The sequence below is a fragment of the Penicillium mononematosum genome (genome assembly GCF_028829835.1).
Source record: "Penicillium mononematosum strain IBT 11891 chromosome Unknown utg000005l:1.0-9366267.0:1.0-9372171.0, whole genome shotgun sequence".
NCBI classification, from domain to species: Eukaryota; Fungi; Ascomycota; class Eurotiomycetes; order Eurotiales; family Aspergillaceae; genus Penicillium; species Penicillium mononematosum.
In genome coordinates, this window is record NW_026643275.1 from 6,772,110 (window position 1) to 6,789,382 (window position 17,273).

Genomic DNA, 17,273 nt, shown 5'->3' on the forward strand with positions numbered 1-17,273 from the left:
GCACTGCCTCTTAAGTCCACATCTGATTCATCCGATTCATCAGTATTCTCGGAGGAATGAGAGAAAGCTACTGATTGGCGCCAAACGAGTATCTTGTATTAAAAGAAAAGAAAAGCCTGGTTTATAGTGTACCTATAACCATATACAATATAAAGTAGTTTGTTTTATGCTACAATGCATATAACACAATGCCCTTATATCTTCCATCTTCTATCTACAACATCCTGCAGTTCCAAAAGATCCAACGGGCCCGTCCCGTCCGTGGGTCCCGCCGTCACTCGTCAAATCACATGGCTTTCGATAACTCGGGAAAGAACGATACACATCCAACGCCTCATATGCACCGAGTATGATCAGCAATAGTAGAGAATAGCGAGAATAGCAAAAAATAGCAGAAAACAAAATTGCAAAATATCCACATGAACAAAAGAAAAGAAATCCTAATCTATGATATTCCGTACTCCATACTCCAATCTCCATACAATCACCCCGGATACACTTCCCCCTCCCCTCTCTTCCATCCCTAGCATCACTAGACATTCTATATCGATTCGAAACCTGTCACCAATGCAGACATCTCCCGCCGCATAGCGCCGATCACCCTCTCCGCTGTGTCTCGGTCCAGACGGGATTCCGGTGCGAAGAGCCCAAAGTCTAACCGACCATTACGGATGGCGGCTTCCACGTCGATCATAGGCTGTTGAAAATGTAAGCAATTGCATAAGGCTCGATCACCTAGTTAACATGCAGAAGTGATGTGCATTCGCCCACTTACCAGGAAGATGTTTTGAGTAGCCGCTGAGACGCTTGGATGTTCGAGGCCCGGGCTCGTCTCGGCTGCACCTGGTGGCGCCACACCATTGCCATTAATCGGAATTGAGTCTTTTTCCGAAACTGGGGCGGCCCCGCTAAGATCTTCAAACTCCTCGCGTTGAATTGCTGTGAGAGCAAACTTTACTTGGTCACCGTTGCTGGGTGCTTTCAATTCTTGCTCAGGGAGTCGCAGGAAATTGACGCAGGTGTCGATTCGGACGCCCGTCCATTCGGCAATTTCCAGGAGAGACACACCCGAGTATTCTGGTCGGCTGATCTCGTTGATCTCAGTTTGGATTCTGCGGGCGGCGTCAAGGAGGGTGTCGTTGGAATCGCTGAGTTTGTCATCCAGTCGTAGTGGAACAATGTTAACGGTGGGAATCACCGACTCGGCGAGACCCTCGATGGAATAAGATCGATTGGCAAGGTACAGTCCGACTGTTAACCGCCTGCGAGACCCTGCGTCATCTATGGTTTCAGCTGCACCCAATTCCTGCAAATGCACTCGAGCATAGACAGCCAAAAAGACGGTCTGAATGCTCAGGCCCTGGCGCTTAGCAACCTTTTCGACACTGGTCATATTTAAAACCAGACCCGGTCGGTAGTGATGTTGCACAGAGCCGAAGCCATCCCCTCGTTTTACCGCTGTTGGCATTTGGCCTAGATACTTTTGCCAGAATTGCCGCCGGACATCCACGGGCGAATGAATATGCTGGAATGCCACGAGCTGTGAGAGTTCAAGGTCGGGGTTTGGCTTGGCAACCTCTTGACTGCAGTGTGTAACAAGTCTGTCTAAGATATGGGGTAGACTGACAGCGTCGTACAGTGCATGGTGGATTCGCAGAATAAGGGCCGTTCCCTTGTTCGTTTGACAGGCATGCAGTGCGACCGGCACTGCCCCGAATTCTTGCTTGAGACTTCTTGAAACAAGATGCCGATCAAACTTGGAATGCCAGATCACAGGGATGTTCACAGCCTCAAACTCGATCTGCATATAGGGCAATAGTGGAGAGCCAGAAGTGGGAACGAATGCTGTTCGAAGCATTGGGGTTTGGTCTATGACCCGATCCCAGGCCCGATCAAGTACTTCAGGGCTCAATTTCCGTGATGCCACATAGTAGAACTCAGGGTAGAATACCTGGGGATTCACGGCGTGCATTGAGAAGGAAATAGACCTGTCCTGCAGTTGCGGGGAACACCTTTCGCACCCGTTGTGAATCAATACCATGCGACTGTAGAAGTTCCGCCACATTAGTACCATTGAGTGATTCGTGGAGAATGCTCGATATATTTGTGAGTGAGAACTCCGTCTGGTTGCTGTTGGCTGCCTTGGCCATGTTCTCGATGGTACCAGCCCGAAGCATGTCACTGACCGCGAGCTTGACGGACTGTTTCTTCAGAAGCGCAGCCACCTTGATGGCGCTGATGCTGTCCAGACCAAGCTCGAAGATTGTGGAGCTCTTGTCAATGGAGCTCTCAGGTACTCCCGATGTAATGGAAAGAACCTCGCGGATCTTTGACTCGATGGGCAACCATTGTGCGTGACTGAGCGCCCGGGGCTCTGCGTCAGTCTTGATATCTTGTCCAAACTCATCCTGGAAAGCCGCGCTTCCACAAACCTTCACTCCTTCGCTGGTAAATTCGACAGTCTGTTCAGATGGATCATCAATGATAGACGAAAGTATATCGCCCATCTGCCCCAAGAGCGCAAGTGTATCTTGATCTCCAACAACATTCCCACGACAAGCAACTCGTCCAACCAAATCCTCCCCGACGCCTTCAACTTCAGCACAAACAGGGTATTCAACATCGGCTGCTCCACCAATAGATTTATACAGAACCTGGCCAGGCTGGGCCTGGACATTTTCTACCGGCCTCTTCTGATACATGAAAAGCGTATCAAACAACGCCCGCGATCCCGTATCTGGTCTGGCGCGCCGAAGTGGGAAATGCTGATGTTCAGACATGGCTAGGAGAGCCTCCTGTACATACTTCACCAATTCTACGCGCGTCCCATGGAGAATAACTCGCATGGCGACAGTGTTCATGGTCGGGAACATCACATGCTCAGAGTCAGCCACGTTCCGACCAGAAAGGACAAGCCCAAATGCAACGTCTAGCTTCTTGACATGCGTGGCAAGGACAAGAGACCAACAGCCGACGAGAAGTGCCTGGAGAGTAATGCCATGGCGTTTGCAGAACGCCTCCGCTTTGGACAGTGGCACAGATAACGATTGTTCTGCTCGGTGAACGACGGCCGACGCTTTGTCAGCATGCTCCATAGACGAGAAAGATACCGGAGCGAAGTTAGATAGCGTTGCTCGCCAGAACCTGAGTGCTTCCTGGCCAGACGAGGAAATAATTTGCTCGAGAATGTCATCAGCCGGCGGGCGGGAGCACTCTGCACCAGCATAAGACCTTGCGATATCTTCATGAAGTAGGTTGATCGACCAGCCATCATAAAGAGCATGTGCAATTGACAAAACAACGTACCGTCTAGCTCCATCCACTGCAATGGCGATAGATAGCAAAGGGCTGCTTATCAGTTCTTTGCGTGCCCTTGAACGCTGAGTCTCTATAATGGATTCCACGGAGACTCCGTGCAAATAGACAGTCTGAAGGTCAATATGATCCTCGTCGTGAACTATTTGGGCATATGAAACAGGAATCTGCGGATCCCAGACTTCAACGAACGAAGTACGGAGGATAGGGTGGGCCCTAACGACAGCTCTCCATGCCCGTTCCATCTTTTCAATGTCCACATCTGGCTCAAGCTCGAGGATTTCGTGGCTGTAGTAATGCTTGTAACCAGAGGCAGACATTTCTGCTACCATAGCTTCTTGGATGGGTGTAGCTGGTAGGATTCGAGTCGCGCTCGGAGGGAGAAGACCTTCAGCACCGATAAACTTGGCCAGCGATTTCTCTAGCTGATTGAGTAATGGCAATGTCGCATCTTTGGTATGGCTATTTGTCATTGAGAGTTGCTCGCTCATGGCCTTCACTGTACGATGGCGCATGATGGAGCTCACGGGAAGTTTGATTCCGGCCTTGCTCAACCGCGAGGAGATTTTGATTGCATCGATGCTATCAAGTCCAACTTCAAAGATTGACGTGTTCTCGCTGATGGATTGCGGTTCCACTCCCGCAAGGGTTTCAATCACGTTGCGGATTGTGGAAGCCTGGGAAGTCCATTCAAACAAAGAGCCATTGGTATATTCACCATTGGTTTGTTCTAATGTTCTAGGAGACTCGTAGTGACCGTTGACTTCGCCATTCGTCACAGCTTGTGTGAGAGGCACCCGGTTTATCTTGGGCAACTCTTTGTTGGGGTCCTGCGCAAACTGAGAAAGTATTTGTTCAAACGTAGATAACATCTGCTGAGCGTCCTCCAACGATACCACATGGCTCTTTGCGGCAATGGTGACTGTCAGATATTGCTTGCTATTGCGCACAATTTCAAAGGCCAGAGGGTACTCATGCTGGGCCTCTGAGTCGAGTGTACGCCAAAGACCTTTTGTGGACGATTCGTGGGTATCATCTTCCCTCTGGAAGACAAACAAAGAGTTGAAGAGTCGCTCATCGGGACTTTTTCCGAGCCATTTCACAATGTCCCGCAGAGCGGTGTTTTGGAAAGGAATCATGGACACATGATAGCCATGGCAGCGCTGTGCAATATCAGACCAAGACTCCAAGCCATCCAGCTGGACGTTGCTGGGGATCGTATTGAACAGTGGCCCTATAACGTCGCTAATGCCTGGTATATCGATTGTCCTGCCTGAGGCAATGATACCAAGTGGTGGCACGAACGAGTATTGCTCCTGGAGAGTGAGAAGCCAGCAGGCATGGAGAACAGCTTGCTGTGTGACATTGAGAGACCGGCAAAGATAGTCAACCTGGTTCGTCGCATTCATTTGAACTTTGAGCAGAATTGGCAAGCTGTCTACTTGGCCGTTCTCGGCGAAGGCTCGATCACGACAGCCGACAAGATGCTCTTTCCAGAATGCCTCTGCTGCAGGGTCTTTACAAAGGGGACCGAAGTGCAATACATCAGTGAACTCCGGGATTGACTGCGAACTCTTGCTCTGGCCAAGATAATTTCGGGCAACCGATTCGAGGAGCAGGACCAGGCTGTTTCCATCATAGAGAGCATGGAAGATGTTCAGACACATCACCGATGTTTCGGGGGAAGAAATGACTCCGACTTCCCACAGATTCGATGAAAGACTGTCGAGCTGGGTGGTCCAGTGTTCGTGTCGTTGTTTGCGCAAGTCATCAATCTCCTCATTAGTGCCGGCGGTAGCAAGGAACCACGGAAGGGCTTCTTTCTTCATGACAGCTTGGGCGTAGCCATCTGGAGATGGCGAAAACCTGACACGCAGCATTTGAACGTCTCTCTGGGCCTGACCCCAAGCTGCGCGCAAATCCTCGAGATTGACCGAAGGGTCGAGCTCGAAAGTGAAAGAAGAGCAGTACAATGGCGTGCTGCTAGACAGGTAGTGGTATATGATACCTTCCTGGAGCGGAGTGCAGGGCGCAATGCTTTCAACGTCACCGTCGATGGCTCCAATATGCTCGACGATAGCGTGGGAGTTCTGGTGAGCGAAAGCCTCGATGCGTTGCTTGGAATTTCGTTGGAGGGTATCCCAGGACACAGAAGACGACATAGACACCTGTAGAGCCGAAGCCATGCCAGAAATTGTAGGGTCTACACATCGTTAGTCAAGTATATTCTCAGCCAGCACCTGGATTGTCAGACTTACACTTCATCACGATCGATGGCTGAGCCTGAGAAAAGCCAGCCTCCCGGAGACATCTCGAGAACGCAATAACAGATATAGAATCCAGGCCAAGCTCGTATATACTGGACCATGACGAGATCTTCTCCACAGAAGAACCAATGAACTTCGCCAGAACAGAAATGATCTTCTGTTCCTGGACACTGTCAGTAGGCTGGCCAACACCCATCGAGCCCAATTTCTGAATATCCTCCAGAGAAAGCTCCTGATAGATACTCTTCAAGACTTTCATATCAGCCTTGTTATTGGCAGAAAGTGGGAAGCGGGTCATCGGGATGATATGTGTAGGCACCATATACCCGGGAAGATGAGTGCGGCAAGCGCCCTTGATCTTCGACAGTAGGGCGCGGTCGTCTTCTGATGATCGGACCCTGACGTCGACAGCACGAGATTTCTTATCTGCAGTGACAGTCGTGAAAAACGAGACAAGTTGGTCCTTCGACTGTTTGGGGTGTGTGATCACTAGGGTAGCGACTTCGTTCAATTCAGGCGTTGTTCGTTTGATGACCTCGTTAATTTCTCCAATTTCGAGTCGCTGTCCACGGAGCTTGACCTGGTCATCAATACGGCCAAGGAACTGGAAGCTTCCATCGTGCAAAATCCTCACGAGATCACCTGTGCGATAGATGCGATCGCCGAATTCGGGGAGCTCTTGGAACCGTTCTTTGGTGAGGTCGGCTCGGTTCAGATAGCCTTTTCCAACGAGAGGCCCCGAGACGCAGAGTTCGCCTATGCTGCCGCGTAGGACTGGTGTCGTGGTGCCGGGGCTGAAGACATAAGACCCTACATTATCGAACTGGGGCCCTATGTTTGAGGCTTTGTCGTTGGCAGACATCCGTGGGAGCATGGTGCATCCGATAGTAACTTCAGTAGGCCCGTATCCGTTGTAAATAACACCATGTCTGCCCCAGGCATCGAGGATTTCTTGTTTTAAAGCCTCTCCGCCGGTGATGAAGACTCCCCGACAAAGGGACGGAACTTCGTCGGGATGGACCAGTTTTGCCAGACTGGGCGTCAGGTCGATATGCGTAATTTGAAGCTTCTGTATCGTTCCAGTGAGATCCTCAAACAGCAGATCTCGCGGACAGGAAGTGACGCAAATTCCAACACTCCAGCTCCAGTACTGTTCCAAAACACTGACGTCGAAATGGAAGGAGGCAAATTGTAACCACCGAGACTCTCCATCCCAGTGTCCCGCGAACAATCTTTGGAATGCCAGCATTGCTTGCACAGCATTATCGTGCGTGATCTCGCAGCCTTTCGGTGTTCCGGTTGTACCGGAGGTGTACAGACAATAACAAGTATCATCTGACTGAATAGAACGGGAAAGTGAGATATCACCTGTTGAGATTCCATCAAACAGCCCAGGCTCATCAAGTGCCTGGATGTCAATATCTGGCAGACCCTCCAGTTCGGCCATCTTCAATTGATTGCAGAGCAGGATCTTGGTACCGGAGTCCTCTAACATGAACTGCTTACGAGAGATAGGGGCACCAGGGTCAATAGCCAAATATGCACATCCAGCTTTCATGATACCCAGAATCGCCATGGAGGCTTCAGGGCACTTGTCAAAGCATATTCCCACAATTCCACCAGGAACAGCTCCCTTTGCCTGCAGGAGATGTGCAATTTGATTGCCGCATTCATTGAACTTGCGGTAAGTCCAAGTCTTCTTCTGGAGATTGTCTGCAGTGTCGCCGAAAGCAAATTCAAACGCAATCCTCTCGGGGATCCTGAGCGCGTTCGTTTCGACGAATTGATGCAGCAAAGTCACCGTAGTAGGAATTGGGGCTTCTTTCGCAGGAGTAATAGATAGCAGACTACTACCCACAGACTCGTAATCGGTGGAACTGGCATCTGGACGGAAGACAGTATCCTGCAAAATTTTGTCATACTGACTCAAGAGAATCGTTGCCTGCTCGGGGGGACAAGATCGCCCCGGTAGGTCAGTGAAATCTGAAGATCTGCCGAGTGCGGAATCAACTCGATAGAAAGAGGATACTGCATAATGTTAGTCAAAATCCTGCAAAGCCGCGGAGTATTCCGTCTGCTTGTTCTACTTACATCAATATTCGTCTCCTCGCCAATGATATCCCATCCATCGGTACCAACAGCATCCAAAGTAAACTTCTGATAGACAAACAGGGTATCGAAGAGTGGCTCATTGCTACCTAGCCAACGCTGGATATGTGACAGAGGTGCGAACTGATTCTTCACCAATGAAGCGTTTCGCTTCAGTGTACGATCCAAAAGCTGTCGGTTGGATCCCTCAATACGCAGGGGCGTTGGCACTGTGACCAAACACGGGAATACCGCATGTTGAGCAGCGGCGGATAAGTTTCTACCAGAAAGCACAGTCCCAAAAGTGACGTTGGACTCGCCTGTATATGCAGAGAGCAAGCGGGCCCATGCGGTTTGCCCCGCTGCCTGTAGTGTAACGCCGATCTCTCGACAGGCATCTTCAAGAGCCTTGCGAGACTGTGCGCAACAGATGGAGGTGGTGAGTAATGTTCGCTCATTTGTGCGGATGGGATGCAAGTCGGGGAATTTGGAGGGCTGCACTTCTGGAGCCAGTTCCTTCCAGAAGTATTGCGCGGATTCGCTCTGGATCTTGCTTTCAAGAAGGATAGGGCCGAGAGTCTTGGTGACTGGCACCGGCATAGACAGAGCCTTCCCTTCATATGCTGCTCTGACGTCTGCAAATATGGTAGCCAGAGACTGAGCATCGTAAATAGCGTGCAATGCAGAAAACTGCATGATACTGGTGTTATCACCTGCCTCTACTTCAATGCTCCATGGGGGTTGGTGGAGATTTTCCAAAGCATGCTTTTCTTGAACACCAGGGGTGTCTGCCATGGGGGTCGTGGTCTCGCACCATGGTAGTTTGCTGTTTTCATGGTAAGTTATCATAGCAAAAGGATTTTGCTGATCGCGCAATTGCACGAAGCCTGTTCGAAGCATCTCATGCTGAGCCATGACCTTAGACCATGCTTCTTTCAAAATCCTCTTGTCCAGAGGGACGGAGAATCTCAAGCCCATTCGGTTGAAGTACACTTCACCATGTGAATTCGTGAACATCGCCAGCATGCCATTCTGGACTGGCGTACAAGGGCGAAGAGATTGCACCATTTGCGAAGAAATCTCAAGTTGTTCGCAGACAGATTGTAAATGATGGGTTTGGAAAAGTCCGAAGTCAAACTCGATTTCCTCGACAATCTTGGAGCTGGAAGTAAGAAGAGAAGCAATTTGGTCAATAGAAGCAGCCTGATACAAGTCAGTAAGTAATTAACCGAATTCATGGTCGACAATCAAACCCCACGAATATGATGACATACCTCGAGAATATCACCAGATGAGATATTATACCCTAACCCACGCAGCTTCGCTGATACCTGCACAGCATTGATACTATCCAGGCCAAGTTGGAAGATCGTCGTATCCTGGAGCACATTGTCCGAGTCGACATTAGAAAATTTGCAAAGAAGGTCGCGAACAATCTCCTCTTGGTAGGACCATGGGCGCTTTTGCCGAGATTTGGTCAGGAAATGAACAGATTTTGTCATTTTGGGCGCCTTCTGTTCAAAGACTCGAGGAATGTCTGTCTCAAATAGCCACTTATCGGATGCCTGAGCAGACGGGTACTGAGTGATGTGTCCAACAAGGGCCACAAAGTCCCGCGCGATATTCTCAGCCACAGCTTGCGAGACATGGGATACTTGGAAGTGGAGGCAGACACGGATGCTGTCGATTGACTCGTCGGGGACGATCTCACAAATTAAGGGGAATCCCATGTTTCCTTCGTCCTGAAGAAGTTCCCAGACATTGCGGTCGAGATCTGTGCTTCTGTTCTGGAAGATGACCAGCGTGTCAAAGAGGCGAGAGCCATCACCAAGAACACGCCGTTGAATACGCCGTAGAGGACTGAGTTGGTGAGGCAAAATGTCGTTATTGTTCTTTTGGGACAAGCTAACGATGTCAATATTTGTTGCAGTCGAGGAGAACTTGGTTCGAATTGGAAGTGTGTTGAAGCAAGGGCCAACTATCCGATCTACGCCATCCAAAGGAACAGTTCGGCAGCTGAAGACATTACCGAAGCAGACGTCGGAGGAATCAGTGTACAGAGCGAGGAGTCTGGCCCACGCAGCGTGGAAGATGTTCAAAGGCGTCACGGAGAGGTCTTTGCATTGTTGCTTGAATGACATGAAAGATCCATTTAGGGATGTATGGATCTGCTGTGATGCCGACTCATCTGCATGGGCTACGGGCTCGGGCGTGGAAAGAAGGGTCGGTGAAACACCTGACAAGTACTGGTCCCAGTATTCATCCGACGAGCCATAATCAACAGAGGTCATGTAATCGATGAAGTTGCGGAACGGAGCGGTTGTTGGCAATTCTTGGTTTGAAAGCAACAGCTGGAGTTCTTGTAACAACTGGGCGATACCTTCTCCGTCATACAATGCATGATGAATGGACAGCAGAAGATGTGTCTTCTGCGCAGTGGAGTCGGTTATGAAAGTCAGCGAGTAAGGCAACTGGCCGTTGACAGGAGAAAGACCCTCAAATTTGGACTTGTTCTCCTTGATGACATTCTCAAGTTCAGAAGAGGAAGCTTCAATATGAGACCACGGTAAGACCGATGTATCCAGTACAACCTGAACATATGCAAACCGCTTATCATGAGTTTGCATGAAACAAGTTCTAAGAATGCCTTGTCTTTGCATCATCTTAGCCCATGCTGCTCTCATATCCTGGGCATCGGTGTGCACAAGAAGCAAGAGGTGATTGAAATAAGCTGAATGACCACTAGACTCAGCTGCAAGCATAGCCTCCTGGAGTGGAGTGCAAGGGTAAATGCTCTGAACTGGTACAGCTGCAGCTTTGAACTCATCTTCTACCTGACGAGTGAAGGCTTCATCGAACACAGTTGGTGGCGCGGACACCACAGCCTGTCTGCGCTGATGCTCGTTGATCGTGGCCGGAATGACAGCTGAAAGCTGAGCAATAGAGCTATGGCGCAGGATTGTGGACACAGAAATCCTTCCACATCCAGACTCATACAGCTTCCGCGAGAAGGAAATGGCAGAAAGAGAGTCCAGGCCCATTCTGTAGAAGGACACGTGCTTGCGGATGTTGCTTTGGTCGGTACCAGTAACTGCGGATAGCGCGCCACAGATGGTCTTCTCAAGCTCAGTGAAACTATCACCAGTATCATCGGCATTGAGCTTTGGCGAGAATATCGTAAGGTCTTTTGTTGTCAGCTGTCCCAGCCGTTGCCTCAACATGAAATGGTCAGTCTTATAAGACCTAGTGAGATCTATCGCTTCCACGAGAAGGAGAAGCGATGGAAGGCTAGAAGGAGACAGTCTCTTGGTGAGCTCCTTGAAAAGATCATTCGTAGCTTCCTCTGTTTGCACAGAATCTGAGCATTTCGTTGAAGGAACCCAAAATACTACCAATCTCTGCTGGCGCAGTGTTGGTTCGTCCAAAAGCATGCTCACTGATTCGTGGACCATTTCCAAAGACATGAGAGCGCGATCAACTTCATCAAGATCAATAGACAGGCCATACGACTGTGCAAGGCCAGAACTTCGGGAAAGAATGAGTGTACCATCAGGAAGCAGTCTTCCAATGTCACCCGTTCTATAGATCCGACCGAGCTCAGGATGGTCAACGAATCGTTCAGTCACTGATGGCTCGGAGTCAGATAGACAGCGCCCAACTTGATCTCCGCCAAAGCATAACTCTCCAATGGCGCCACGTGGAAGAGGAGCTAGTGAATCTCCATCTGCCACGATCATGACAGATATGTTCTTCAAGGGTCTACCAATGTTTCGAACATAGGTCGTTGCTTGCATATTGGGACAGAGAGTACATGCGTGAGCCAGTGCGCGGCTGCTGTATACTTGGTGAAGACCTTTGCCGGCCCAATTGCGATGGAGTTTGGGAGTCATTTCATCGCCCGAAGAGAGGAGGTATTGCACACTGGGGACGGCTTGTGGATCAATACGGGAGGCCAGCATGGGAGGCAAGTGAAGGTGCGTTATTTCCATATCTTTACAAGCTTGCTCGACGCGAGTCCTCATGATTAAGTCTGTAGTTGAGCACAATGTCATGCCAACGTGCCAAGCGAAGAATGTCTGGCAAATTGATGCTGTGTTTTTGTTAGAAAGATAATCTAGATATCAAAATTCATGGAAAACTTACTACCTGATCCTTGAAGACAAGATAGCATTTTTGACCCGGTTGGCGATGGATACAGGTCTGCAAGGGCATTGATATTGCTCTGTAGGTTTTGGCGCGAGATGACGATGGTCTCGGCAAAATCATTCTCAGTAAGTGTCACTTCAGCATAGGCAACATCAGACCCTTCATTAATATGTGGAATATTAAACTCATGATAAACATCCAGCGAATAAGAGAGGTAAAGCAGCTGGATGGACTTCGAAGAATCCAAGCGATGATTCGTTTCCGTCAAGTGGTCGACGATGCAGAACTTGGATTTCGCCGTGGAGAGAATAGAATGAATTATCTGCACAGAGGCCTGGGGAATTAGGAGGAGACCAGCGCCAGCCTTCGCAACTCCAAGCACAGCAACGTAAAAATCAAGGGACGTTGTCAGATGGATGGCGATTAGATCGTCTTTCGTCACTCCGACATGGAGCAAAAGGTGTGCAAAGGCGTTGGCTCGGGAGTTTAGTTGACTGTAGGTCATGCTTTCGACAAATGGAGCGGGAGTTTCTGGCTTCCAAAGCATCAACTCAACCGCTACCCGGTCAGGGTCTGTAGAGGCAGTCATCTCGACGCTGGATGTCAAACTTGGCAGATCAACATGCTCGCATGATGCTGCCTGTTGAATAGACAACGTGGACGAGGGAAGATATGATCGAATCTCCTGGAGCGGAAGCTTAATCTTCTCGATCAAGATCGAGGCCACAGAATCAATCTGCTTGAGAAGTACCATAGCTTGCTCGCATGGTAACAGCGACTTTTGGTAAGTCACCCGGGCAAAGATGCTTTCTTCTCGTGGCTCAAACTCCAGCAAAAGCGCAAATTCTAGAAATTCGCCCGCCCCAACCTCCCGGAACACAGAGCCCTGCTCATCATCTGACCAAATGCTTTCCTGCCACACAAACGCCGTATCGAAGAGACTACGGTTCAAATCGATACCAGAAGCCTTCTTTATATCCTGAAGAGGAAGACTGCCATGCTCGATTGACTTGCGGTTCGTGTTCTGGATGACCAAGAGGAGATCAGTCACGTCTTGCATTTTGTCGAGGTTCATGCGCGTTGGCAAAGTTCTAATACAAGGCCCGAGAACAGTCTCGATGCCCTTTAAGGGCAGAGTCCTGCCTGAAAAGACAGTTCCAAAGGTAACGTCGCCGGTTCCAAGATAGGAAGAAAGGATATAGCAAAACGCGGCTTGGAAAATGGTTTGCCGGCTCACGCGAAGATGCTGGGAAACCTCGTTGAGTTTTGATACGGAAATATCCAGCACCCGAGTAGCCCTGTCAGTAGCATGTACGACATCTGCATTTCCATGGAAAGTAGGGAAAGCTGTAGGATAAAGACCCTGTAGTTGATCACGCCAGTACGCTGAGGACTCTGTTGCCGATTTGTCCAGTTTGTGCTCAATGAAAAAGTTTGCGACCACATTGTATGGGGGTTTAGAAGTAAGCTCCTCTCCGGACAGGATCCTTCTAAGATCCTTCAACATGAGTTGCCAAGACCATCCATCGTAAAGTGCATGATGGATATGCACCAGCACGCGGAGATGATCCTTCCCTTCTTTGATCTGGACTCGGAAAGGGTTCAAGACATCGTGACCCGCACCCAAGCCCAAATCGTAGTCAAGCTCTTGTTTCACGGAAATATGCTCGTCAACGGTATTCCAGGTGAAGCGGCCATATGAGTGATCTTTGAGGCCGATTTCCACAAATCCAGACCGCAGGATCTCGTTGTGGTCCACCAGTTGAGCAAATGCATCTTTCACTGAAGCTAAATTGACCGAGGGCTCGAATTCCAGCTCAATCCAGTTGCAGTATGCCTGGTCGTCTCGAACAGTCTCCAAGATCATAGCCTGTTGGATATGGCTACACGGTACGATGTCCGAAACCTGCTCGCTCAAACCCAGTGAGTCGACCCTTGCTGCACCTGCATCTGAAACAAGTTGCAGAATAGTTTGCAGGGCCGCTTGTGTATCATCAGTCGGGCTCGCAACTTCAAGGCTGGTGGCAAGCTGCCAGATCCCGTCCACTGAGTCTGCCTCCAAAAGGGCAGCCACACCTAAGCGAATTCCCGCATCCAATAGATGGGACGCGAGACGGATTGCAGCTAGCGAATCAAGCCCTGCTGCTGCTAGGCTCTCCGTCGACGAGAGTCGTCGGCCTAGCACATCAGCGACGCTTGAGATGATAGACTCTTCTTTTTCGTCTCGGCAGGGTTGATCATCAAAAGCCTGAGCGGTGCTTCGGTGGCGAATGAAATCGGCCTCTAATGTCTTACGGTCGATCTTGCCCGAGGGAAGTTGGGGGAATTGGTCGACGAGTACGAATTCGCCAGGAATCATGAACCGAGGCAACAGCTGACGACAGACGTCTCGGAGACTGCTGTCTGTCGTTACCTCGTCGGTGACCAGAACAAATGCAACCAAGTTGCCGTCGATGACTATGGTTACAGCACTGCGGACACCGGAAGCTCTCGTGATAACATGCTCGATCTCGCCAAGCTCTATCCGCTGACCTCGCAGCTTCACCTGGCCGCTGGAAATTCGGCCGAAACACTCAATCTCTCCAGTGGGGAGTATGCGGGCTTTGTCTCCCGTGCGATAGAGTCGGCCATACACCGGACTGTCTATAAATGCCTTGGTATTTTCTTCGGGTCGATTGATATACCCGTCCGCCAATTGAGGGCCGCCCACCACGAGCTCTCCAACTTGGCCCAGTGAAAGGGGGTGAAGTCGCATGGATGATGGATCATCGTCAGAGGGGAGTGGCATGATGTATGCGGAAACAGTTTTAAAAGGCTTTCCAATCATGTTGACACGATCCTTGGCCTGGAAATGGGTGGCAGCGGTACAGTGGATTGCTGCTTCGGTAGGCCCGTACATCCCATGGAGAATGCCATCTCTGCCCTCAGACTTGCCAAACTCGTCTACCACATGTCTAGTAAGCATTTCACCAATAGTGAGGAGCACCTGGAGAGATGGAGCTGCGGCTCGTACGCGCAGCAACTCTCCGGCTACCGTTGGGGTCAATTCGGCGGCGTCGACTCTCATCGTAGTCATCACATGGGAAATATCAAGAAGCATATTCTCTCTCTCGGAGCCGATGAGGGTTGACCCTCGCATCATCGGGAAGAAAACCTCAAACACGGAAACATCAAAGGTGGGAGATGCAAATTGTAAAAAGCGCTTGAAATGGGGTATCAAATCGTCATGAGCAAGGAGTGATTGGGTGGCAGCAAGATGGGACACCCCAACGCCTTTGGGACGGCCCGTAGAGCCTGATGTGTACATGACATATGCCAGGTCAGTGGGAGTGCTGTTTTCTGAGCATGGCTCTGTGGTTTCGGTGTTGGTTTCAAGACCGTCCACGGCAAGGATAGAAATATGCTCTTTCGGCGGTACCCTTGTTGCAAGAGCATCATTTGTGACCACCACAGATGCAGCCACATCTTGCAGGATAAACTCAATGCGATCTATTGGTGCATCGGTATTCAAAGGACAGAAAGCTGCGCCAGACTTAAGAATAGCCAGCCACGAAATGTATAATTCCACAGACTGAGGCAGAAGTACTGGCACAACCCTCTGTAGGCCCTGTGAAGTTGTCGAAGCACGAGCAATTTTACTCGCCAGCTCCGAGGAAAGCCGGTCCAAATCACGGTACGACAAGCAACGAACATGTCCATCCGCAGTGAGGAATTCAATGGCGTTGTTTGAATCGTTGAGCTTGCACAGGGCAAGCTCGTGTAGAAGTTGAGGCCCTGGCACTGTGGAGGGTGAGGCGTTTGAAATTGCTAGATCAGGAACCTCCGTGGCAGACAATGTCACCTGTATACCTTTCTGGGCAGCCTGCTCTTGCACGATTTGTTTCAGCTGGTTGCCCAGCTGGTACAGGAAAGCGGCGTCCATGCCTCCGGTCGCACACAGGACTCCCACCTGAGTCGCGGGGTCCAGGGTCCACTGCAACGCCGGGGCATGACCGACATCACTGCACAAAGGATCTTCCAACACCACGGCTGTGTGTTTAAGTGAGAGATCTGATACGGGAGCCAGATCTGCTGGATGAACCGTTTGGGCAGATAGATCTGCTTTGACTGGCGCACCATTCAATAAAAAGACCGGGTTCTCGTCTGTTGTGAATGCGCGTAGCAAGACTGCCCATGACAAAGCAAATATTTCCGATGGGAGTTGGGCATCCACCTGCCAGGGTACGATGTGAACATCATCACCATCGTCATTGACGGCGGGAAACTGAGTGAATCGGTCCATGACCTGTGTGGTTTGTTCTTTTTTCACCCCTCTCACTCATACATATTCAAGGTAAAGTATATACCTAGTACCTAGGTAGTCTGCTTAGTCGATCTAATTAGGTGCAACGTGAGTGGCTGGAGAAGATCGTATGCAGGCAAACGCGCCAAAAAAAAGTAGTCCCACATCCAGCAATTTTGGTGAAAGGGGATTTCGGGTTTTTTTAAAAAAAAAAGCAAATCGAGGGGCACATCCATACAGATGAGATTTCTGTATGATCTCCAGCGAGCCAAGCGCGGAAAAGAGAAGTGGGTGAAAATGTATTATTTCCGATATTATTTATTACCTTGGAGGTATTACCTTATTACCTATGCACTCTACAAAATATGTATTACTCTGTCTATTATTCGAATTTTTATATACATAATACTAATCCTTCCATATTTTATATTATTACAACGTTGGAAAGATCAGACCATATTCCCCCACTACTCGGCTGAATCAGCCGCCGAATGGGCAGTGGAGAGTGTCCGGTTATGAATGACGTAGGCCTACATATACCTAGGTACGGAGTAGGGTAGTATGAGATCCTATATAATATATTACAAACTGACAAGATTAATATGTAGAGTAGTAGCAATAATAGGCTCATATAATATCATTCCCCTCAAACGCCCAAGCACAAAAAAACAAAAAGCCAAAAATAATAACTGGTTCTATACTCCGGAGGAATTTTCCTGCAAGTCCCACTGTAAACGAGTCCAATGCGTTGCCAAGAGGGGTAACAACGTGAACATGTTACAGATGTACTCCGTATGTATACCATAATACGTACAACCAATCATTCCCGACATCGGCCGTAAGACCTTAATTATAAATGGCTATGCTCTGGTTGATCGAGGTGTGCATGAAGCAACCTCAGAACCTTCTCTTCTTCTTCTTTTATCTTCCTGCATATAGTGGATCTAATACGGGATAGAGAAATATTTATAAAGTACCTAGGTACTACTACCATCGTAGACTAAAAAGAAAAAAAAAAGAAGTAAAAAAAAGAAAACATACAGTGGAGACCTCGGATGAAATTCACTGATTGATAAAATTGATAAAATCCGATAAAACTGAAAAAAAACACCCGAACCAGGGAAAATACGGGAAACTTGGCAAAAAGCTCAAGCGAGGGCTTCAGAGACCTTCAA

The 17,273-nt window shown here is 49.3% G+C and overlaps 1 protein-coding gene across 1 annotated transcript; it reads right to left on the bottom strand.

The window, feature by feature from the left end:
- Positions 1–541: 541 nt before the first annotated feature.
- sidC (nonribosomal siderophore peptide synthase SidC) lies at positions 542–16,098 on the bottom strand (the record flags this gene model as incomplete). Its single annotated transcript, XM_057297514.1, has 9 exons — positions 542–697; positions 776–1,583; positions 1,638–1,951; positions 2,022–5,518; positions 5,574–7,485; positions 7,539–7,610; positions 7,674–8,873; positions 8,945–11,760; positions 11,814–16,098. 9 exons carry the CDS (start codon positions 16,096–16,098, stop codon positions 542–544), a joined length of 15,060 nt encoding a protein of 5,019 aa, XP_057145396.1.
- Positions 16,099–17,273: the final 1,175 nt, after the last annotated feature.